The sequence below is a fragment of the Mustelus asterias genome, chromosome 14, assembly GCF_964213995.1.
Source record: "Mustelus asterias chromosome 14, sMusAst1.hap1.1, whole genome shotgun sequence".
NCBI classification, from domain to species: Eukaryota; Metazoa; Chordata; class Chondrichthyes; order Carcharhiniformes; family Triakidae; genus Mustelus; species Mustelus asterias.
The window spans coordinates 87,203,280-87,227,028 of record NC_135814.1 but is presented as its reverse complement, the minus strand read 5'-3'; the positions used below and the strand labels follow the sequence as shown (position 1 = coordinate 87,227,028).

General features: G+C 48.0%; 1 protein-coding gene across 1 annotated transcript in view; it reads left to right on the top strand.

The window, feature by feature from the left end:
* The window catches only part of LOC144503844 (spermatogenesis-associated serine-rich protein 2-like), a 150,929-nt gene that overhangs the window by 69,450 nt on the left and 57,730 nt on the right, over positions 1 to 23,749 (top strand). The window contains exons 4-6 of the mRNA XM_078228806.1: positions 2,383 to 2,432; positions 2,525 to 2,783; positions 6,355 to 6,540. Of these exons, the coding sequence (XP_078084932.1) occupies positions 2,383 to 2,432; positions 2,525 to 2,783; positions 6,355 to 6,540 (495 nt within the window). The remainder of the gene's footprint in view (positions 1 to 2,382; positions 2,433 to 2,524; positions 2,784 to 6,354; positions 6,541 to 23,749) is intronic.

Sequence of the window (23,749 nt, the reverse complement as noted above, 5' to 3'; positions counted from 1 at the left end):
GTGACTACCTTGAAGTCATCGTGTTAGAATATAAGAGCAGGGAGGTTATGATGGAGCTGTATAAAACGCTGGTTAGGCCACAGCTAGTGCACCGTGTACAGTTCTGGTCACCTCACTATTAGGAAGAATGTGATTGCACCAGGAAAGGGTGCAGAGGAGATTCACCAGGATGTTGCCTGGGTTGGAGTGTTTCAGATATGAAGAGAGCTGTTTAGGTTTAGGGGTTGTTTTCCTTAGAGCAGAGAAAGCTGAGGGGGACCTGTTCGAGCTGTAAAAAGTTATGAGGTCGGAAGAAACTTTTTCCCTTGGTAGAGGGGTCAATTAACGGGGGCGTAGATTTAGGGCAAGGGGCAGGAGATTAAGGGGGGATTGGAGGTGAAACTTTTTCACTCAGGGGGTGGCAGAAACTCACTGCCTGATGGGGTGGTGGAGGCAGGAACCATGACAATATTTAAGAAGCATTTAGATGAGCACTTGAAAGCCATAGCATACAAGGCTATGGACCAAGTGTCGAAAAATGGGATTAGCATAGATAGTTTGATAGCCAACGCAGACACGATGGGCCAAAGGGCCGCTTTCTGTTCTGTAAAACTGTATGACTATGACTCTGAACAGAAAAGCTGTGCTTTATCCCAGCCCAATTCCTAATGTCCACTGGAATTCCACCCAACTATGAAATCTCGGTGTCCTGCTTGACCCTGATGTCACAGTCTCCACTAGACCATTACTCTCTCGCCCTGAACATCCCTCCCAGTTCAAGTTCACTCTGTTAAGTTCTAAGGATGCAGACTTGAACACACCCTCAGATTAAATAAAACACCTGTCTTGTCTGTTAAAACAGCTCAGGATTTCAAAGATAATCTCTGCAATTTTTCCCTCTATGCTAATCCCATTTTTCCCCATCTCTTCCACCCTCACTTCTAACCATCAGTGTGTAGAGCTCATTGACTTTCCCGTCAGGAAGATTGAGAATACCTGATCACCTGTCTCTATTAATTCCTTCCCTTCTCCTGGCCCATCAAGCTAAACCTTCTACCAAGCACCTACCCTAACCCTCGACTTGAAATTTAGTTTCTCTCCTCATATCCTCTCCAAGCTTATCTGGTCGATGTGACCCTCCTTTTGCCCGCTTGCTCCTATTCCAGTAGTCTGTCCAGACCAAGCGTCCCTCTGTCGTCCCCATGGTAACTGCTTTTGTTAATGGTTCCCTCCCTTCAGGGCATATCTTTTTCTCCTTCACATCTGCCATCATCATCTTTCTCCTCAAAAAAACACAACCGTTGACCTCGCTGTCCTTGCAAACTCCTGCCACATCTCCGACTTCCCTTTTCTTGGCTGAGTCCTGAGCATGTTGCCACCTCCCAGTTCCATTCTGTGTTTGCGTTCCTCCAATCAGGTTTCCACCAGGCCTCAGCGCTGAAACAGTTCTTATTGAGGTCAGAAATGACATGCTAAGTGACTGTGACAAAGGTAAACTTTCCCTTCTCATCCTTGGTGAGCAGGCTGCAGCCTTTGACACAGTGCGCCACACCGCCCTCCTCCGATGCCTCTCCACTGCTAGCCAGCCGGGTGGAACACCTCCTATGTGGTTCCATTCTTGTCAATGTAACCATAGCCAGAGAATCATGTGCAATGGCTTCTCTTTCCATTCTTCACTATGACCTCTGGTGCCACCCCCCTTTCCCTCAAGGACACCAGTCCTTGGATCCCTACTACTTCTCTTTATGTTCTTAGTAACATCATTTGAAACCAGTTTTCACACGTACTCTAGTTGCACCAGCTCTGTTCCACAACTGTGCCAGAAATGCATAACTACAGAGACTGTGTGAACGGAATTTCTGCTGTACTCCAACAAAGTTATAATAGCGGGAGTGAGGCGAGTGCCAAGGAAATTCCAGGCCAAGACATTAGAACAGTGGGCGGCATGGTGGCACAGTGGTTAGCACTGTTGCCTCATAGCGCCAGGGACCCAGGTTCGATTCCGGCCTCGGGTGACTGTATGGAGTTTTCACATTCTCCCCATGTTTGCATGGGTTTACTTTGGGTGCCCTGGTTTCCTCTCACATTCCAAAGATGTGCAGATTAGGTGGATTGGCCATGCTAAATTGTCCCTTAGTGTCTGGGGGATTAGCAAGGTCAATACATGGGGTTACAGGGATAAGGGCTGGGTGGGATTGTTGTCGGTGCAGGCTCGATGGGCCGAATGGCCTCCTCCTGCACTGTAGGGACTCTATAAATAATAACTGCTGAATAAACAAGGAGCTACAGATTCTGTAAAAGAAATGCCTTTTCCTTCAACTTGTTTATTACTGTTAATTTTACTTCATTGCTAGATAAAACTGAAGTTTGATAATTGATGTTTTCTTTCCTGTTGTATGTCAGGTAGTGCAGTGGAGGTCTTAAAAGAATGGAATGTGCCAGGCAAAAAGAAGGTAAGATTGAGAAGCCTTATTGTCAAATGTGCAGCACCAAATTGGACTTTTCCGAGTGGCAATATGAATAATCTAATGATTACTTCACCTAGCACAATAAGAAAAGGAAAAGGAAAGCAAAGCAGCTGAATGGGCAAGTGAAGGAAGAGACCAAGGGGTCTGACGGACTGGGAGAGAATGAGACTCTTCTCCCCCTCTCCAAAGGTGGGCTGAATGGCTACCATGCCAACGGCTCTGCAAACGACGACTCCTCCGTGGATTCTCTCAGTGAGAGGATGGAGACCGTTTCCAACGATGGGAAGGTGGCAGTAAACCTGGAATTGCATCAACTGGGAGCACCGGAAAAAGCAGGTCAGCCCCAGACATTTCTTTGTCTGTTAAAATTAATGAGCGAATACAAAGCATACAAAACAGGGCAGCACGGTGGCACAGTGGTTAGCACAGCTGCCTCACAGCGCCAGGGACCCGGGTTCAATTCCAGCCTTGGGTGACTGTCTGCATGTTCTCCCCGTGTCTGCGCGGGTTTCCTCCCGGTGCTCCAGTTTCCTCCCACACTCCAAAGGTGTGCGGATTAGATGGATTGGCCATGCTTAATTGCCCTTAAGTATCAGGGTAAATATGCAAGGTTACAGGGATAAGGCTTGGGTAGAATTGTGATTGGTGCAGACTCGATGGGCCAAATGGCCTCCTTCTACACTGTCGGGATGCCATGAAAAACAGAAAATGCTGAACAGCATGTGAGAGAAGAATGTTACCATTTCAGATGTAGAATCATAGAATCACAACAGTGCAGAAGAAGACCATTCAGCCAATCGAAACTACACCAACACAGTCCCACACAGGCTCCATCTCATCAATCCCAAGTATTAACCCTGCTCATCCCCCTGATACTAAGAGGCAATTTAGCATGGCCAATCAACCTGACCGGCACATCTTGGGAGGAAACTGGAGCACCCGGAGGAAACCCACACAGACACAGGGAAAACGTGCAAACTCCATGCAGACAGTGACCCGAGGCTGGAATTGAAGCGGGGTCCCTGACACTGTGAGGCAGCAGTGCCTCCAAGAAAAAAAAAACAGTTAGACTGCTGGAATGTTCAATAAGCACACTTCTCCTGTCGTGGAATTTATAAACCAGTTGAAATACACTACAAAGGCTGGATTGGGTGAGGAAGCTGGAATGTCATTCAGGGCTAATTTGGGTCAATGTCTCCAGTGGACATACTGAGCTAATTTTTCTCTGCTGTACACTGTGTTCTGAACAGAAAATGACAGGGGTGAAATTAGTCTTGGGCAGTAACATGAAATGGACAATTATGAATGGGTGGCTGCTTTCACAGCCTGCCAGACTTCCTTTCCATTGAAAAAGCGATCCAGTGAAATAGCCAGTTCGACATCTGGCCCTTTAAGCTTCTCAGGAAGCTGGTTAATGGGCCCGTCCAGTACAGATTGGAATTTTTAAACTTTATTTTGGTAACCCCAAACATTTCAGCGCACAGTTTTTCAGTTCACTGCAAGGCCAGTTAATGTTTATTTGTCTTAATGTTGAAATTGTTTTCTCAGTTTTCTCTTAGCATGTGCAGTGACCACCAATCCAGGCAATAGTCTCCGCATTGCTAACTTTCTTTTATTCAGTCGTGGGACATGGGCGTCGCTGGCTAGGCCAGCATTTATTGCCCATCCCTAGTTGCCCTTGAGAAGGTGGTGGTGAGCTGCTGCCTTCTCGAATCACTGCAGTCCATGTTCTGTGGGTTGATCCACAATGCCATTAGGGAGGGAATTTCAGGATTTTGACCCAGTGGCTGCGAAGGAATGGCGATATATTTCCAAGTCAGGATGGTGAGTGACTTGGAGGGGAACTAGCAATCTGTTGCCCTTGTCCTTCTGATGCAAGTGATCGTGGATTTGGAAAGTGCTGTCTAAGGATCTTTAGTGAATTGCTGTCGTGCATCTTGTAGATAGTACACACTGCTGTTACTGAGTGTCAGTGGTGGAGGGAGTGGATGTTTGTAGATGTGGTGCCAATCAAGCGGGGCTGCTTTGCACTGGATGGTGTCAAGCTTCTTGAGTGTTGTTGGAGCTGCACCCATCCAGGCAAGTGGGGAGTATTCCATCGCACTCCTGACTTGTGTGTTGCAGATGGTTGACAGACTTTGGGAGGTTCTCTGAGTCCTCCACTGAACTCTGCCAGGGGGCAGTCTTCAATGAGGTGAGTCGTCAATTGGGATGCACCACAGCTGCAGCATAGGTTCCCTGCAAGGACTCCCTTGTGCCAATTTGCTGCACAAAGGCCTTGGTCAGTGCAGAAACGATTGAGGAGTGCCCAATGTTGGCGTGTTGAAGCCAGGTGAACAGGCTGTGGGATTCATGACGAGGAAATGTTTTTTTCCAGTTGGACAGGCTTTGAAGCTCATTGGAACTGACAGAAGTGTCAAAATGAACTGTCAAAGGTAGCTGTCAAGCTGCCAAGATGTTTAATACTCCTGCCCTTTAAATATTTGAATATCTGGAGTGTTTCAAAAACATCATTTCTTGTCATTTAACATAAGCCTGTGGATTACCAATACTGCATGATTGATTTAATGACCTTCCATTATCACAGTGGGGTACCTTCTCTTTAAGTTTAATTGATAGCCCCAAATGGTTATTGACTGTTTGAAGTAGGACTATGAATTCCAATATATGTTCACGCAAGGGATTAAGCACTTGAATTTAATGTTTGTTTTATAAGGAAGTAGTTGAAGGAATTTAAATATATTTTTATGATGAGTGTTTTTCAAAATAAAGTTTGCAATAGTCACTTAGAGCTTTATTTTATTTAATCTCAACATGGGTCCTGAGATCTACCCATGGTGGATAATGGGTGAGTTGGCATGTAGGTGTAAGGGCAAAGGGTGATGGGTGGGTTGGGGGACTTGGGTGAACATTATTTGCAAGAGGCTATAGAGGGGCATGGAGTGAGTAGAGGGGCATGAGTTAGTTTGGAGGGTATGAGGGAAAATGGGAGATAAATAGAGGGGTGTAGTTTGGCATGGATGGTATGAGGAGACACAGGAGTGGGTAGAGGGGCATAGTTTGGCATAGAAGGTGTGAGGGGCCATAGAGGTATGTAAAAAGGCTTGAAGTGATGTGGTTTGACATGAGTGGGGCATGGGAAGCATGTAGAGGGTGTGAGGCTGAGAAATGGAGGGTTGTCACTTGTTTTACCTCTTTTCTTAAACTCTTGGACAGGGTGTTGGCTCAGAGACAGGCCTTCTGTCCAGCCCGCCTCTGTAACTGCCAACCTCCAAACCCTTTCCAGGGGTGACAAGTCAATTGACCCAGAGAACCTCGCCACCCCAGAACATAAATCCTAACCTTCGGAGCACTTTCTTCCAGGCCAGGTTTGGAGAGCCGGAATTGTCGCAACTCAGCACTCTCGGATCCACAATCAAAAACCTAGGCCTTGCATTTAAAAGTAGCGATGTGGAAGTGACCCAGCTGAGACGTAGGTGGACCCAGAATTCATCTTGGTGTCAGGTTTTTCGACCCACTTTGAAAATCCGGCCTCGCGTCTCCAAATTTTCAAACAGTTGGGTGCATGCTGATATCAGGTAATGATATAAAAGCCTTTCTGGAAATGGCAACCTTAACTAAACTCATTCAACCATGACATCAAATGACAAGATCAGTCGGAGCAAACAAATTCATTGGAAAATGGTAAAATAAATTAAGCTTTTCCATCACAATCTTGGAGTGCACGTGATCAGTTAATTTAACAGTTTTCAACCAACAAAAGTTATTTTGTGTGAGTTTTATACATTGGATTTTTCTAATCATAAATGGTTCAGAGTGTGGTGGGAATTGTATCATGTGATTTACACTTGGTTACCTCTATTTCAGTAGCCTGCATTGAAATTGTTAACTTTCAACCTTTATCTAGCTGGGCTCACTCCTGAGGAGGACAAACTGCCTTTAGAGCCAATACCTCAACCACTTCAGGACACTCCAAAATGTCAGATCAACAGACCCACCACAAACAAGGCAAAACCGAGAGCTTTGTCTGGTTCCCATTCCACTGTTCTGCAGTCTCCAACAACAGGAGACCTGGCATCAAACAAGAAAAGAGGTAAAAGTGTAACTTCTTGCAATGTGGATAATTACTGAAAGGCAATGTGGATTTATTAAAGGGAAATTACCAACGAACATACAAAATAGGAGCAGAAGTAGGCCATTCAGTTGCTCGAGCCTGCTCCGCCATTCAGTAAAATCATGGCTGATCCGCCTGTGTTTCAAATTCTACATTCCCATCTATCCCCGATAATCTTAGATTCCCTTATCTAACAACAACCTTTAGAGCAGCATGGCTGCCCCGCAGAGCCAGGACCCGGGTTCGATTACTATCTGTGTGGAGTTTGCACATTCACCCCATGTCTATGATAGTTTCCTCCGGGTGCTCCGGTTTCCTCCCACAGTCCAAAGATGTGCGGGTTAGGTTGATTGGCCATGGTAAATTGCCCTAAATGTCAGAGGGATTTGCAGGGTAAATACTTGGAGTTATGAGGATAGGGTGGGATTGTTATCGGTGTAGACTTGATGGGCCGAATGGCCTCCTTCTGCGCTGTAGGGATTCTATGGTTCTAACCTATCTACCTCCACCTTAAAATGGTTCCGCCTCCACCGCCTTCGAAACAGAGATTTCCAAAGCTGCACAGCCCTCTAAAAGAAAAACATTCTCTTTGTCTCTGTTCTAAGATGGCGACCTCTAATTTTAAAACCATGCCCCTTAGTTCCGGACTCAGCCAGATGATGAAATTGGGCCAGATTTTCTGCTCTCAGGCTGTTGGACTGTTTGTTGTTGTGCATTGGGACTCTGAGCAAGTCTTGACATAAGCATTGGTGCTGTAATTACTCAGGAAGTTTCTGATGAGCTGCTTTGTCCAGCCCAGAACCCTCTGCAAAATTATTTTACACTGACCTGAACATCAGAGACTTGGACTAAATACAGACTATTTACCTGGATACTTGCCCTAGAATAACTGGGCTGTTTAATCTCAGGTGTAATTCAGTTATTGTAACTCAATCCACCATCCCTACAGAAACACCCACACACTCAAAATATCCACCCCGGACCTAAATACCTACTCCCCACTGACCCAATTCCCCCTCCCCCAGCGCCTGCTTTCCTCCAACCCATCAAACCACCCCTGGTTGTGCTTTCCGGTAATTGTATTTGAGCAAGTTGGCCAGTGTTTAAAATATCTCCTTGCAAATGCAGAGTGACAAGAAAGCGTTGGCTCCTTATCAGGCCTGTTGGCACACCTCCAGCACTGATCCTACACTGGAGCTTGTGACCTGCATCAGGCAAGTGGACCCAGCCACCACTGTCTATTCGAAGACTGCTTATCACTTAAAGCAGTCAGAATAATGATGACCACAGGTTCTTGCCAAATCACACGAATTCTCGTCCTGTGTGATAATGTTGGGCAGGAACAGATTGGATTCCCTTACTCAATAAACTACTCTGCTCTCTAACCTACTCAAACCTTCCTCTTAAGATCATCCCTGCGGTTACAAGTCATAATTACATATGGCCTGACAACTCAGGCCATCTCCCTACTCTCTTGACCGTAAATGGCACTTTGCATACAGTAAGAAGTCCACATCATGACTTTGCATACACGCAGGCCTGTTTCCTGTGACCTGGGACATTCACTGTTATACATGTGGGAAATGGAAATAGTTGATGCTCTGTAGGATTTACTATTGTTTTTGATTTGATTTATTATTATTTATTATTGTCACACTTATTATACAGTGTACAGTAGTATACAGTGAAAAGTATTGTTTCCTGCATCCTATAGAGACAAAGCATCCCATTCATAGAGAAGGAGAGGGTGCAGAATGTGGTGTTACAGTCATAGCTAGGGTGCAGAGAAAGACCAACTTAATGTGGGGTAGGTCATTCAAAAGTCTGATGGCAGCAGGGAAGAAGCTGCTCTTGAGTTAGTTGGTACATGATCTCAGACTTTTGTACCTTTTTCCCCAATGGAAGAAGGTGGAAGACAGAATGTCCAGGGTGTGTGGGATCCTTGATTATGCTGGCTGCTTTTCTGAGGCAGTGGGAAGTGTAGATAGAGTCAGTGGATGGGAGGCTGGTTTGCATGATGGATTGGGCTTCGTTCTTGACTCTTTGTAATCTCTTGGTCAGAGCAGGAGCCAGACCAAGTTGTGATACAACCAAAAAGGATGCTTTCTATAGTGCATCTGTAAAAGTTGGTGAGAGTCGTAGCGGAATTTCCTTAGTCTTCTGAGAAAGTAGAGGCGTTGTATCAGGAGACTGATAATTGCCTGGCTACACTTACAAATTCCTCTGTATTTGAAGCAACAGGGAACACCATGCCATTAGACCACAATGTCTGTGCCAAAACTAGTTATTGAATTTTATTTCGGAAATTACACAGGAGTAAATGGGATTGATGCAAACTAGTCACTGCTCTAATATATGGCTTGTACAGTAACATGAAAATATTTAAAGTATCCAGAATCTTGAGATCTGTCTCAAAATCTTTTAGTCAAGGGTGGAAATTTACTGCCTCTCCTGCCGGTGGTGGGATTTTCCAGTCCCTCCGAGGCCAGTGAATGTTTGAATGGCTCACCACATTTTCCTGCCCCACCCCCACTGCATGGAGCCATAGGATTCCACCCCAGGTTTTTTTAAGACGGAAATGTGGAAGTTCTTCAATCCACCTGACCGCCACAGCATTCAAACAAATGGTGAAAGAAGCTGAACGTCATCCCCTTGGAAGAAGCAGGTTCTCGACACTCAGGCCACTATGTTTCTGTGTCGGGTTTCTTCACTAAAGGTCCAGATTTATGGTTAACGGGCAGGGGAGTAGTTTAGTCATCCAGAATGAAACTGAAGCCAATCAGGATTTTCATCTCATCTGACATTCCCTTGAAGTTTGCGGTAATTACGGACCCTGAGTTAAACTACTTCTGATGTGGAGATGCCGGCGTTGGACTGGGGTAAACACAGTAAGAAGTTTAACCTGGTGTTGTTAAACTTCTTACTGTGTTAAACTACTTCCACAGTGGTATTGTTGCAACTCCATCATTTTCTGATTTTGGAAATTATACATCACCGTTGGCCCATCAGCCATGGCTCCAGAAATGGCAGCCCTGTGTATGAAACATTCCTGGATATAAGGTGTGTGGGAAGGATGAGGAAAGAGGAGGAGGAGTGGTGACAATATTTATTGAAGGAGATATTACAGTGCAGGAGAGAGGATGTCCTTGTGGGATCAGTGACAGAATCTATCTGCTCCGACTTAGGCAGCAACAGAGGCTCCATTAGACTAGTAGGCGTATTCTATTCATCTCTCTTCATTTTTTAAAAAAATGTGCCCCCCCCCCCCCCCATGGGGGGAAATCATCCTTTCTGCATTTTCCCTGTCAAGTCCCCTCAGAATCTTATGTTTTAATAAAATCATCTCTCATTCCTGTATAGAGTCATAGTGGTTTACAGCATGGAAACAGGCCCTTCGGCAGCCCAGTTTTTGCCCCTAAGCTAGTCCCATATCCCTCTATATCCATCTTACCCATGTAACTGTCTAAATGCTTTTTAAAAGACAACATTGCACCCGCCTCTACTACTGCCTCTGGCAGCTTGTTCCAGACACTCACCACACTCTGAAAAAAATTGCCCCTCTGGACCCTTTTGTATCTCTCCCCTCAAACCTATGCCCTCTAGTTTTAGACTCCCCTACCTTTGGGAAAAGATATTGACTATCTATCACATCTATGCCCCTCATTATTTTATAGACCTCTATAAGGTCACCCCTCAGCCTCCTACACTTCAGGGAAAAAAGTCCCAGTCTATTCAGCTCTCCTTATAACTCAAACCATCAAGTCCTGGTAGCATCCTAGTAAATCTTTTCTGCACTCTTTCTAGGTTAATAATATCCTTTCTATAATAGGGTGACCAGAACTGTGCACAGTATTCCAAGTGTGGCCTTACCAATGTCTTGTACAACTTCAAGACGTCCCAACTCCTGTATGCTTCCACCAAGCTTGCCGAATGCCTTCTTCACCACCCTGTCCACCTGTGACTCAACCTTTCTCATAAAATAATCCCTTCATCCCAGGAATCAATCCAGTGAATCTTCTCTGAACTTCTCCTAATGCAAATATATCTCCCTTAATTAAAAAGACCAAAACTATACATGGGATTCTAGTTGTGGTCTCACCTACTAGACACCAGTGAAGGGACATCTGCTTAAAAAATGAAGAATAACTTCAATATTTTCAAAAGGATGTGAGCTTCCTTTGGGAACTATAAAACCTCACGGCACATCCTCAACACAGTCAGTGAAACCCCAGCCAGCAATAACAGCTGATTCCCTCTGGAAGTTATTAATTCCTCACGCTTTGCTTCATTCGCTTTGAATGTCTATTGCATTTTGAAAAAAATATATATTTATTTCCAGCTTAGCTCTTGCTCTGCTCCACTGCTGTTCATCAGGAGGTGTCTAAACCCATTGAGAATTCGCCGCACTAATGTTTATTGAAGGGCTGAAATTCAGAAGCTTGATGCACAATAACACAACCGACTCCGCAAACATTGAAAACTGAAGGCGAAACATTGGCGAGCTGTCAGTGAATCCTCCTGGCTCTAGCTATTATTTCACACCTGCTGAGAACTTGGCTGCGTAGCCCAGGGTGGTATGGGATACTAACCATGTGATCTGTGCCCAGTTCCCTATTGACAGCCAGGGCTGCATTAGGAATGCCAGGAATGGTCCCATTGTTCCTGGATTGCGGAGCATACAATTGGCAGAGGTTCCCGCCTGTGATTGTTATTCACCAACTCCTGGTACGTGTGTGCGTGCGTGTGTGTGGACGGGCAAGTGAAAACAGCATCAGGTTCAATCATGAGGTTTGCCCAGGTGGAATAGCCAGCCAACTCCTGGAGTGGATTTGCATGTTTCGCGCTGGATGCAAAGTTGTTTTGGCTTTGCAGCTGGTGCTAAAATTGTGGCGAATAAATTAGGTGTCAAGACATTGAAATGAAGCAGTCTGACACCCCCAGGAATAATGGGGGGGAAGGCAGGATCAGCCTATTGAGTTGGATAATCAGCCATTATCATCATGAATGGAGGAGAAGGGCCGAATGGCCTACTCCTGCTCCTATTTTCTATGTTTCTATGATTCAGCCTGTGAGAATGGTCCCAAACACTGAACCCACAGCTTTTGTGCAAGCTCTGTTTGATTTAAACTGGACAGGTTTATTTGGCAGCAAACACCATTAGCTTTCGGAGCGCTGCTCCTTCGTCAGATGGAGTGGAAATGTGCTCTCAAACAGGGCACAGAGACACAAAATCAAGTTACAGAATACTGATTCGAATGCGAATCCCTACAGCCAACCAGATCTTAAAGATACAGACAATGTGAGTGGAGGGAGCATTAAGCACAGGTTAAAGAGATGTGTATTGTCTCCAGACAGGGCAGCCTGCAAGTCCAGGAGGCAAGCTGTGGGGGTTACTGATAATGTGACATAAATCCAACATCCCGGTTTAGGCCGTCCTCATGTGTGCGGAACTTGGCTATCAGTTTCTGCTCAGCGACTCTGCGCTGTCGTGTGTCATAAAGGCCGCCTTGGAGAACGCTTACCTGAAGATCAGAGGCTGAATGCCCGTGACTGCTGAAGTGCTCCCCCACAGGAAGAGAACAGTCTTGCCTGGTGATTGTCGAGCAGTGTTCATTCATCCGTTGTCGTAGCGTCTACATAGTTTCCCCAATGTACCATGCCTCGGGACATCCTTTCCTGCAGCGTATCAGGTAGACAACGTTGGCCGAGTTGCAAGAGTAGGTACCGTGTACCTGGTAGATGGTGTTCTGAAGGAGCAGCGTTCCGAAAGCTAATGGATCGCGCCCACAGAATTGGTCAAACAAAAGTGACCACGTGACCAAGTGAACAGTGACCACGACACCACACAACCCTGCCACGTGCAAGACGTGCCAGATCATCGACAGGGATGCCATCATCTCACGTGAGAACACCATCCACCAGGTACATGGTACCTACTCTTGCAACTCGGCCAATGTTGTCTACCTGATATGCTGCAGGAAAGGATGTCCCGAGGCATGGTACATTGGGGAAACCATGCAGACGCTACGACAACGGATGAATGAACACCGCTCGACAATCACCTGGCAAGACTGTTCTCTTCCTGTGGGGGAGCACTTCAGCAGTCACGGGCATTCAGCCTTGGATCTTCAGGTAAGCGTTCTCCAAGGCGGCCTTCACGACACACGACAGCGCAGAGTCGCTGAGCAGAAACTGATAGCCAAGTTCCGCACACATGAGGACGGCCTAAACCAGGATGTTGGATTTATGTCACATTATCAGTAACCCCCACAGCTTGCCTCCTGGACTTGCAGGCTGTCCTGTCTGGAGACAATACACATCTCTTTAACCTGTGCTTAATGCTCCCTCCACCCACATTGTCTGTATCTTTAAGACCTGGCTGGCTGTAGGGATTCGCATTCTAATCAGTATTCTGTAACTTGATTTTGTGTCTCTGTGTCCTGTTTGAGAGCACATTTCCACTCCATCTGACGAAGGAGCAGCGCTCCGAAAGCTAATGGTATTTGCTGCCAAATAAACCTGTTGGACTTTAACCTGGTGTTGTTAAAACTCTTACTGTGTTCACCCCAGTCCAACGCCGGCATCTCCACATCATGATTTAAGCTGTCCAGATTTGATGTGTGAAGTCCAAGTCGAGGTCAACTCTGACCCAGGCCACAATTGTCATCTTCATGCAGAACTTGAGACCAAACCAGAATCCAGGGAGAGAGATTGGGCCTGTTAAAAGTGGCACAGACTGAGAAGCCTGACCAGACCTCAGGCAGTGCATTGGCATTCTGGCTATGATTTCAGGGCAAGTATCAGTAACTATAAGATCACTACTAGTTACAGGAAAGGTTAAGCACCTGAAGAGAAAAGTACTTGCAGGTGTAATAACTGGAAGCCAACTCCATGTGGCTCCAACAACAAGGATTTATTAACTTATATAACTACATACACTCAAGGATCTGACAGAAACATCACACAGGTCTGTTCTCTCCTCTTCCCTGGCTCCCACTGAGCTCTTTCCAATGCCAGGATGCACCCCCGCCCCCCCCCCATAACACCGGCTTCTCGTGCTTCCATACCATGGGGTCCAGCCCGATGATGTGGCTGCAAAGGATCACCGTTTAAAGGGTCCACGTTACCTCAACAGGACTATAGGGAAAGGGCAGGAAAGTGTTCTTCAAAACATGCTAAATAGCTTCCATCTGTGCTGTAGCCATTCTATGATTCTAAATGGAGACATCACTTCCATTGTTATCAGTCACATATAGACCATCTGAGTTTTCATGTTATTGTTGCTTATAAAGGGAATTGGTTACCAGGCAACAACTATCTCCAACAAGGAAGAAATTCAAAGATGTTACTATCAGCATTCCGGGGGATACCATTGACTAAAAACTTAACTAGACCCCAGGCAGATAAAAACTGTGGGTACAAGAGCACGGAGAGGCTGAGAATCCTGGGCAAGTAACTCATCTCTTGAGCCCCCAAAGCCTGTACACCACCAAGGCATGAGTCGGGAGTGTAATGAAATACTCTCCACTTGCCTGGACATCTATAGCTGCAACAACACTTGAAGTTCATCATCCAGAAAAGTATGGACTGCAGCGGTTTAAGTAGGCAGCTCACCACCACTTTCCCAAAGCCTATGAGGGATGGGCAACAAATGCTGGCCTAACTAGCAAGGCTCATATCCTGGGAAAACATTTTAGAGAATTACAACTTTACTATTTATTATCAATGCAATTTAATGAGTTACCATTTGTTGCTGGTGGAAGCAAAATTCCTTCAACCTGTGATATTCCCTCTGTGAACAGCTCCCCCACCTTCAGATTCTCCATCTCCGTTTCCTCAGTCTTCCTTTTCCCCAATTTAGTTCCTCCTCTTAATCTGACCACGATAACCTCCAAATTATTGGAACTTGTTACCACAAATCTAAATACTTGACTATAAAAAGCCCCAACAGTGAAATAAACACAAAGACATTTGTAAGAGTCATATGATTAGCTGTTGTGTGATTGGGCATTTGACTGGTCAGAGGTCATGTGGTTAGAATGTCATGTGATCAAACATCCAGGAAATGCCTCCAGCCAGAGTTGAACAGTGAAGACTGACATGAAGACCACAATAAGATCATAAGATATAAAAGCAGAATTAGACCATTCAGCCCATCGAGTCTGCTCCGCCATTCGATCATGGCTGCTATGTTTCTCAATCCCATTCTCCCACCTTTTCCCTGTAACCTTTGATCCCTTTACCAATCAAAAACCCATCTTTCTGTCTTAAGTACATTCAATGACCTGCTCTCCACAACCCACTGAGGCAATGAATTCCATAGATTCACCACCCTCTGGCTAAAGAAATTCCACCTCACCTCTGTTCTAAAGGGTTGTCCCTTTATTCTGAGGCTGTGCCCTCGGATCCTAGTCTCTCCTTGTAATGGAAACATCTTCCCCATATCCAGTCTATCCAGTGAAGCATCACTGATGTAGATTTGTCTGGCAAAACAGTCGGTCCTGTAAATTCTCTGCAATTCTAGGTAAGTAGGTCAGTGGCGAAGAAAAGAAGGCTGAGGGAAGCTTGCCAATGGGATTTTGCAGGGGAAATAAAGCGTTTGTATTTGTTGGAAAATAATCATGCCGCCCCAGTCTGTCAAACCTGGCGCACGCTAATCAATGACAGCTGGAAAAATACACCCAATGATCCCAGTGCAAACCATACTGTAAAATGTTACTACCCACCTCCAGATGTGGCTAGGCAGTTTTATGGAGCCCATTAAGCAAAGCTGTTCACGACAAAAGGTCCCCAGAAACATTGCTCAATAATGTGAAACTCTTGGAGTTCAGCTGCAGAATTCAGGGCCAAGCATTTTATGAAACATGATGTGGAGATGCCGGTGTTGGACTGGGATGGGCACAGTAAGAAGTCTCACAACGCCAGGTTAAAGTCCAACAGGTTTATTTGGTAGCAAAAGCTTTCAGAGCGCTGCTCTTTCATCAGGTGATCATATATCTTATGACCCTTCACCTGATGAAGGAGCAGCGCTCTGAAAGCTTGTGCTGCCAAATAAACCTGTTGGACTTTAACCTGGTGTTGTGAGACTTCTTTTATGAAATAGTGAAGGGAAAGGGAAGATTAGCTGCTAACTTTCAATCTCAGCATGTAGGTCAGATAATATCCTTCTGTATGTTTACTGTCTGGACATTATGGATCGCGAGCCTAAATGTAAATGGGAATCTATTTGGAGAGGCTGCTGAAGAGGCTGCGACCATTCACTTAGGAAGAACGAGGGAACGGCAACATAAATAAAAGGGGTACAATTCTAGTGGGCGTGCAGGAGTGAAGGTGCAGGGGGTAAATGGGCACACAATGCTGAAGATGGCAGAGAAGGTTGGGTGAGTGGTCAATATATAGGGTGGCACAGTGGCACAGTAGTTGGGCAGCACAGTGGCACAATGGTTAGCACTGCTGCTTCCTCACAGTGCCAGGGACCCAGGTTCAATTCCAGCCTCGGGTGATTGTAGGGCCTGGGTGGGATTGTGGTCGGTGTAGACTCGATGGGCCAAATGGCCTCCTTCTGCACTGTAGGGATTCTATGATCTAAGACGAGAGCACAAGAATATCCTGGGCTTTCTAAACAGGGGCTTGGAGCCCATTAAGCAACGCTGTTCACGACTGGCTCAGCTGGATTAAATCTTGGATTTTCTTTTCTCAGTACAGCAAACGCTGAGATGTTCACCGTGATTGAGGTTTCCATTGTGTGGTGAACCATCGTTGGTTCCCACCAGGTAGTACTGAGCCAGGGTCTGGCCAGTACTATGAGTCTGTATATATGTTGCTGTTGGGGTTAGGGATGGGTTGTTCTACTTGTTGCTGTTGGGGTTAGGGTTGGGCTGTTCTACCTGTATTATAGTTATTATGGTACATCCCAGTCGGGCTCCGCCTCCTGGGAAAGGTATAAAGGTCACTGCTCTGTCTGGGACCCTTCAGTCTGGGATCGTGTATTATATATGGTAGCTCTATTGTAGTAGTCAATAAAAGCCTTTATTTCCTCGAGCATCTCTAGCCTCGTGAGTTATATCGCGCATCAATTTTATTGACTACTAATTGAACTCTCGTCGTTGAAAAAAAAAACGTTACAGAGAGCATGGAGCATTTGCTTAAACCCGAACGTCTTACGCTGGACCCACGTGCGGCGGGCACCTCCAACACCTTAGACCACTGGTTGAAATGTTTTCAGGATTACCTCGAAGCCTCCGCAGCGGTCACCACGGACGACGACAGACTCCGGGTCCTCCACGCGAGGGTAAGCGACGCTGTATATTTAGCGATCCGTGCGGCCACCGACTACAAAGGGGCCCTCGAGCTTCTTAAGAAGCGCTACAATAAACCGCCAAACGAGATGCATGCTCGATATCTCTTAGCCACTCGACGATGGCAGCCCGGCGAAACGACGGAACAGTATGCGTGCGAGCTCCTACAGCTCGCCAGGGGCTGTAACTGCAAAACAGTGTCGGCAGACCAGAATATGAACGACCTCGCTCGAGATGCGTTTGTGGCGGGAAGCGGATCGCCTTATATCCGACTTCGACTGTTGGAGCAAGGTAATCTCGATCTCACTAAGTCTATAGAGCTAGCGGATACGCTAGAAACGGCCTCCAAAAGCCTGGCGATGTATCCCGAAGACCACGTGGAGACAGCGTGGCAGGAGCAGTCACAGATCCCACTTCGTCCAGCGGGCCCAAAAAGCTGCGTGATGGCGTGCCCATCCTCGGGCCTGACGACGGCAGCAGCTCCAGGCGGCCCGCGGTGTTACTTCTGTGGAGGAGTGAAGCATACTCGGCAGCGATGTCCCGCTAAAGCGGTGTTGTGCTCCACCTGCGGCAAGAAGGGGCATTATTCGAAGGTATGTCGATCCAAACTTACTTCCAGGAACAGCAGTGCGGCGTGTGACTCCTGGAGCCGGGTTCCTCGTCGTCGGCATCGTCAAGGGTTTCTTCCACGTGCGAGGCCAGGACGTCGCCATTCCAGATGACGGAGTCGCAAGAGATGCGCGACCACCAGGGGTCGCTGATTTTGGCGCCATCGCCCACGTGCGACCTATGGGAGCAGCCATTTTGGTCGGCACCGACCACGAATGACCAGCAGGGGTCGTCATCATCCATCTCAGCTGCCTGCAGTGGCGCTCATGAACCAACGGTGGCGTCGATCATCCTGGACCAGGCAAAGCCTCACAGACTCGACAAGTAAACAAACGCACAATTTATTGTCTGTTTGACAGCGGGAGCACGGAGAGCTTTATTCACCCAGACGCCGTGAAGTGGTGTGGCCTCCAGATCCAGCCTGTCAAGCAGACAATTTCAATGGCGTCAAGGTCCCGGTCTGTCATCGTGCTAGGGAGTTGCGTGGTAAATCTAACGGTGCACGGCACGGTTTACGAGAGCTTCAGGCTCCTGGTGTTACCGCACCTTTGCGCGCCAATACTCCTCGGACTAAATTTCATGGTCCACTTGAAGAGTGTAACCCTACAGTACGGTGGGCCACTCCCTCCGCTTTCAGTGGGAGAACAGCAGCCTCCAAATTGTCCAATGCGCTCCACCTGTAGCCTCTCGACGCTTAAGATTACCACACCCTCCCTGTTCCAGAATCTCGTGCCAGGCTGCAAGCCCATCGCGACTAAGAGTAGGCGTTACAGCGCTGAGGATCGGATCTTCATTCGATCTGAGGTTCAGCGGCTCCTCAAGGGAGGGATCATACAATCTAGCGCTAGTCCTTGGAGAGCGCAGGTCGTGGTGGTCAAGAGTGGGAACAAACCCCGGATGGTCATTGATTATAGTCAGACCATTAATAGATACACGCAGCTGGATGCGTATCCCCTCCTGCGCATTTTTGACATGGTCAACCAGATTGCGCAGTACCGGGTGTTCTCCACCATCGATCTAAAGTCTGCCTACCACCAACTCCCCATTCGCCCAGAGGACCGACAATACACGGCTTTTGAGGCGGATGGTCGCTTATACCATTTTCTAAGGGTTCCTTTTGGGGTCACCAATGGGGTCTCGGTCTTCCAGCGTGCTGTGGACCGAATGGTGGACCATAACGGACTGCGGGCTACCTTCCCGTACCTGGATAACGTCACCATCTGCGGCCATGACCAGCAGGACCACGATACCAACCTCCTTAGATTCCTACGCACTGCATCTCGCCTGAATCTGACCTACAACAGGGAGAAGTGTGTATTTCGCACGCGCCGCCTAGCTATCCTCGGATACGTGGTGGAAAACAGGGTCATTGGCCCTGATCCAGACCGTATGCGTCCCCTCCTCGAACTTCCCCTGCCCACTAGCGCAAAAGCACTGAGAAGATGCTTAGGCTTCTTCTCTTACTACGCACAGTGGGTTCCCAATTACGCGGACAAAGCCCGTCCGCTCATCAAGTCTACCTCTTTTCCCCTAGCACCAGGGGCTCGTTTGGCCTTTGAAAAACTAAAAGCCGACATCGCGAAAGCCACGATGCACGCTATCGATGAGTCCATCCCCTTCCAGGTGGAGAGCGATGCATCTGATTTCGCCCTGGCCGCCACACTTAACCAGGCAGGCAGGCCCGTCGCCTTTTTTTCTCGCACCCTCCAAGGCCCCGAAATTCGACATTCAGCGGTGGAAAAGGAGGCCCAGGCCATTGTGGAGGCCGTCCGGCATTGGCGCCATTACTTGGCGGGAAAACGGTTCACCCTGATCACGGACCAGCGGTCCATGGCGTTCATGTTCAATAACACGTTACGGGGCAAGATCAAGAACGATAAGATCTTGAGGTGGAGAATTGAACTCTCCACCTATAATTACGACATCATGTATCGTCCAGGGAAACTCAACGAGCCCTCAGATGCCCTGTCGCGTGGAACATGCGCCAGTATGCAGGAGAATCATTTGCAGGCTCTCCACAATGACCTCTGCCATCCAGGGGTCACTCGGCTCTACCACTTCGTAAAAGCCCGGAATCTACCCTACTCGGTGGAGGATGTCAGGTCCATAACTAGAAGCTGCCGGGTATGCGCGGAATGCAAACCGCACTTTTACCGACCTGACAGGGCACAACTCGTTAAGGCCACTCGTCCCTTCGAAAGACTGAGTGTGGACTTTAAGGGCCCCCTTCCCTCGACAGATCGGAATGTGTACTTCCTCAATATCATTGATGAGTACTCACGATTCCCTTTTGTCATTCCCTGTTCTGATACGTCCGCTGCCACGGTTATCAAGGCATTTCGTGATCTTTTCACCCTGTTCGGGTACCCCTGTTACATCCACAGTGATAGGGGCTCGTCGTTCATGAGCGATGACTTGAGGCAATACCTGCTCTCATATGGGATTGCCTCTAGTAGAACCACGAGCTACAACCCTAGGGGTAACGGACAGGTGGAACGTGAGAATGCTACAGTCTGGAAGGCTGTCTTACTGGCGTTGAAGTCAAAAAGCCTTCCAGTCTCCCGTTGGCAAGAGGTGCTCCCTGATGCGCTCCACTCCATACGCTCACTCCTGTGTACGGCAACCAACGCTACTCCCCATGAGAGGCTGTTTTCATTCCCTCGGAAGTCTGCCTCTGGGACCTCATTACCATCTTGGTTGACGTACTCAGGACCTGTCCTCCTGCGGCGACATGTTAGGGCCCGCAAGTCCGACCCTTTGGTTGAACAGGTCCATCTCCTCCACGCCAACCCTCAGTATGCCTATGTGGCATACCCTGACGGGCGAGAGGACACGGTCTCGATTCGGGACCTGGCGCCAGCAGGGGGCTTGGAAACCCCTGTCGCTCCCATACCTCCTGTTAGAGATCCCCCAACTATTGTTTCCCCTCCTGACACGGCGCGGGCAGCATCGGGACCATCACTTAACCCTTTTACTCCCGTGTACAGCTTGCCTGAGTCCAGGAGATGGTCACCACTTCAAGGCGTGTCCGAGCTCAGTGGATTGTCACCACCTCGGGGTCAACCGGCCCGTGAGGCATTGGAGGAGTCGTTGGACACCGCCTTGGGGAGAACGCCACCGCGAGTGCCTACTCCGGTGTCATCGCCGGTGTTGAGGAGGTCACAACGACGGTGCGGTCCCCCTGACCGTCTGAACTTAGAGACTGATGACCAATTGTTCTGTGTTTTTTTGTACCCCACTGGCCTTTGTCTTCAAAGGAGGGGTGAATGTGGTGAACCATCGTTGGTTCCCACCAGGTAGTACTGAGCCAGGGTCTGGCCAGTACTATGAGTCTGTATATATGTTGCTGTTGGGGTTAGGGTTGGGTTGTTCTACATGTTACTGTTGGGGTTAGGGTTGGGCTGTTCTACCTGAATTATAGTTATTATGGTACATCCCAGTCGGGCTCCGCCTCCTGGGAGAGGTATAAAGGTCACTGCTCTGTCTGGGACCCCTCAGTCTGGGATCGTGTATTATATATGGTAGCTCTTTTGTAGTAGTCAATAAAAGCCTTTATTCCCTCGAGCATCTCTAGCCTCGTGAGTTATATCGCGCATCACATTGGCTCTGCCATTTCCAGCAAGCACACTTACCAGAATGGATCCCTGCTGATGGTCCAGCAGGGGCGTATCCATCAAACAGCAGGGACCCTTCATTTGGAAATTATGCTTGTTTGCCCTCAACTTGCATTGATGTTTCTGTGCTGATAATCGCAGACATAACTCAAGGGCCAGAATTTTACACACCCCGCCCCCACCAACACACACTGTATCCCCCCTCCCCAAGGTGGGTTCCAAGGTGGGATAGGCTTCCCTCCAGCATCCTGCCCGCCCTGACCCAAACACAATTCCATGGTAGGGTGGACAAGGAGTTGAATGGCTCACCCATGGCTGTATTCGTGCTCTTAAATCTCAATTTTAAGGCCGGCAGGCCCAGGTGCCGAACACAAAATTTGAACTTTCTTGATCTCCGGATGACGGGGAGGTTGGGGCCTCATATTGAAGGCCTTTTCAGATTTGGAGCACCCTTCCCTCAGGGACCTGGGAGCTCTGTCCTCCTTTCTCCTCTGGCCTATGCCCACAACACTGAGATTACGCCCCCCCCCCTTCAGACCCCGCCCCCCCTTCAGACCCCGCCCCCCCTTCAGACCCCCCCTCCCCCTTCACTGGGGCATTCCCTGGTAGAGTTTGGAGATGGAGATTGAGGAGTATCTGAGGAACAAACTAACCCAGCAAAGGTTTAAAAATTGTTATGGAAGTGTTAACAGCATTTAAAAGTCTACGACAGTTTTAAAAAGTGACATGGCTGTTGAAATTATTAGAATGATTATGGTAAGTGTCTTTGTAATTGAGTTGAAGACTGACCTCCGCTCAGGGTGCCACTTGGCATGTCTTTCCTTCCCAGGTGCCATGTTGATCTTGTCACAAAAGCAGCCCGGGAGTGAATCTGATTCTTGGACTCTTGTTGGAATTTCTCACCCTGCTACACGACCATCGCAGCAGGGAAGGAAAATCATACCCCATGACCTCCTCTCACTTAATATTCACATGTCGGCAAGGTTTAGAACATGGATGTAAAGGTGTGAATCAGTCGAGGTAATCTCCCCAGTGGCACAAGGGGGTGGCATGGTGGCACAGTGGTTAGCACTGCTGCCTCACAGTGCCAGGGACCCAGGTTCAATTCTGCCCTTGGGTCACTGTCTGTGTGGAGTCTGCACGCTCTCCCCGTATTTGCATGGGTTTCCTCCGGGTGCTCCAGTTTCCTTCCACAGTCCAAAGATGTGCAGGGTTAGGTGGATTGGCCATGTTAAACTGCCCCTTAGTAACCCAAGCTGTGTAGGTTAGGGGCATTAGTGGGGTAAAGCCACAGGGTTATGGGGATAGGGCATGGGTGGAATTCTCTGGCGATGGGTTGGTGTAGACTTGTTGGCCGAATGGCCTCCTTCTGTATTGTAGGGATTCTACAATTTTAATATATAGCCCCCGGGGAGAGAGGGACGTGCCCGGCATAGGTCGGCACTGCCCTGGCACAGGTTGGGGGCGAACCCTCGGGGGTGCCCCACTTCGGGGAGGACAGTCCTATTATTTTTGCTGGGGGGGTTGGGGGGTAGAGTCCTTGATGCTTGAGGTGGGGTGGGGGAGAGGCCCAATGCTTGTGGGTTTTGGAGTGGAGGGGGGGGTCCACCAAATCTCGCGCAGTAGTGGGGAGCAGGGAATAAGCCCCCAATTCCTGAAGGGGGGGGCTGTCCCCCCTTTTCTGTTGGGGCGGGGGAGGTGCTGTGGGGAGTTTATTTTTAGTTCAGATTGGGATACCCTTTAAAGATGATGCTCCGATCTCTGTGGAGCCGGCCTTGCCAGCTCTATCAGGCCCCGCCACAGTGACAATGCGAAATACACCCTCAAATTTCCTTTTGCTCAGAGTGACAGAAATCATAGAATCCCCACAGTGCAGAAGGAGGCCATTCAGCCCATTGAGACTGCACCGACAACAATCCCACCCATGCCCTATCCCTGTTACCCCAGGTATTTACCCTACTAATCCCTCTAACCTATACATCTTGGGACACTTGGCCAATTCACCTAACCTGCACATCTTTGGACTGTGGGAGGAAACCGGAGCACCCGGAGAAAACCCACCAGACACGGGGAGAACATGCAAACTCCACGGAGACAGTCTACAGAGGTCCCTGGCGCTGTGAGGCAGCAGTACTAACCACCGTGCCACCCTGGTCTGAAAATTTGGCTGTGCATCTGGAGTGATACATGTGGGTTTTCAGTCAGAGCCCTGGCACTCTGACAGATTATGGGAACATTCCGCCCTTGTTGTAAACCTCACCAATGTGATATATCACGGCAGCAAAGGGGGAGATCCCAATGTGGAAGGAACATATGGTGGGGAAGCCCTTTAAGTACATTATAATCTATTTAAATGAGGTTCCTGACCTTTCTGGGTGGAAACCTTGTTTTGTCACAGGGAGAATCGTAAAACTGGATCTTGCTGGCATTTTCTGAATCTTGCGCTATTTTGTGCCCACATTGTCCTTTGCACTCACAGCAAACACGGGTGCAAAATCATGGCAAAGACTCAGCATGTTACGCAATTGAAAAATGGTATTGAAGGCATATTCAACCCTTAGCAAGAGGACTGGTATAATGACACATTTTGCTGAAAACGAGTAAAATAGCAGATGAGAATAAAGTAAATGTTTTCTTCGCCAGTGATGGGGCCAGGTGCTTTTTGAG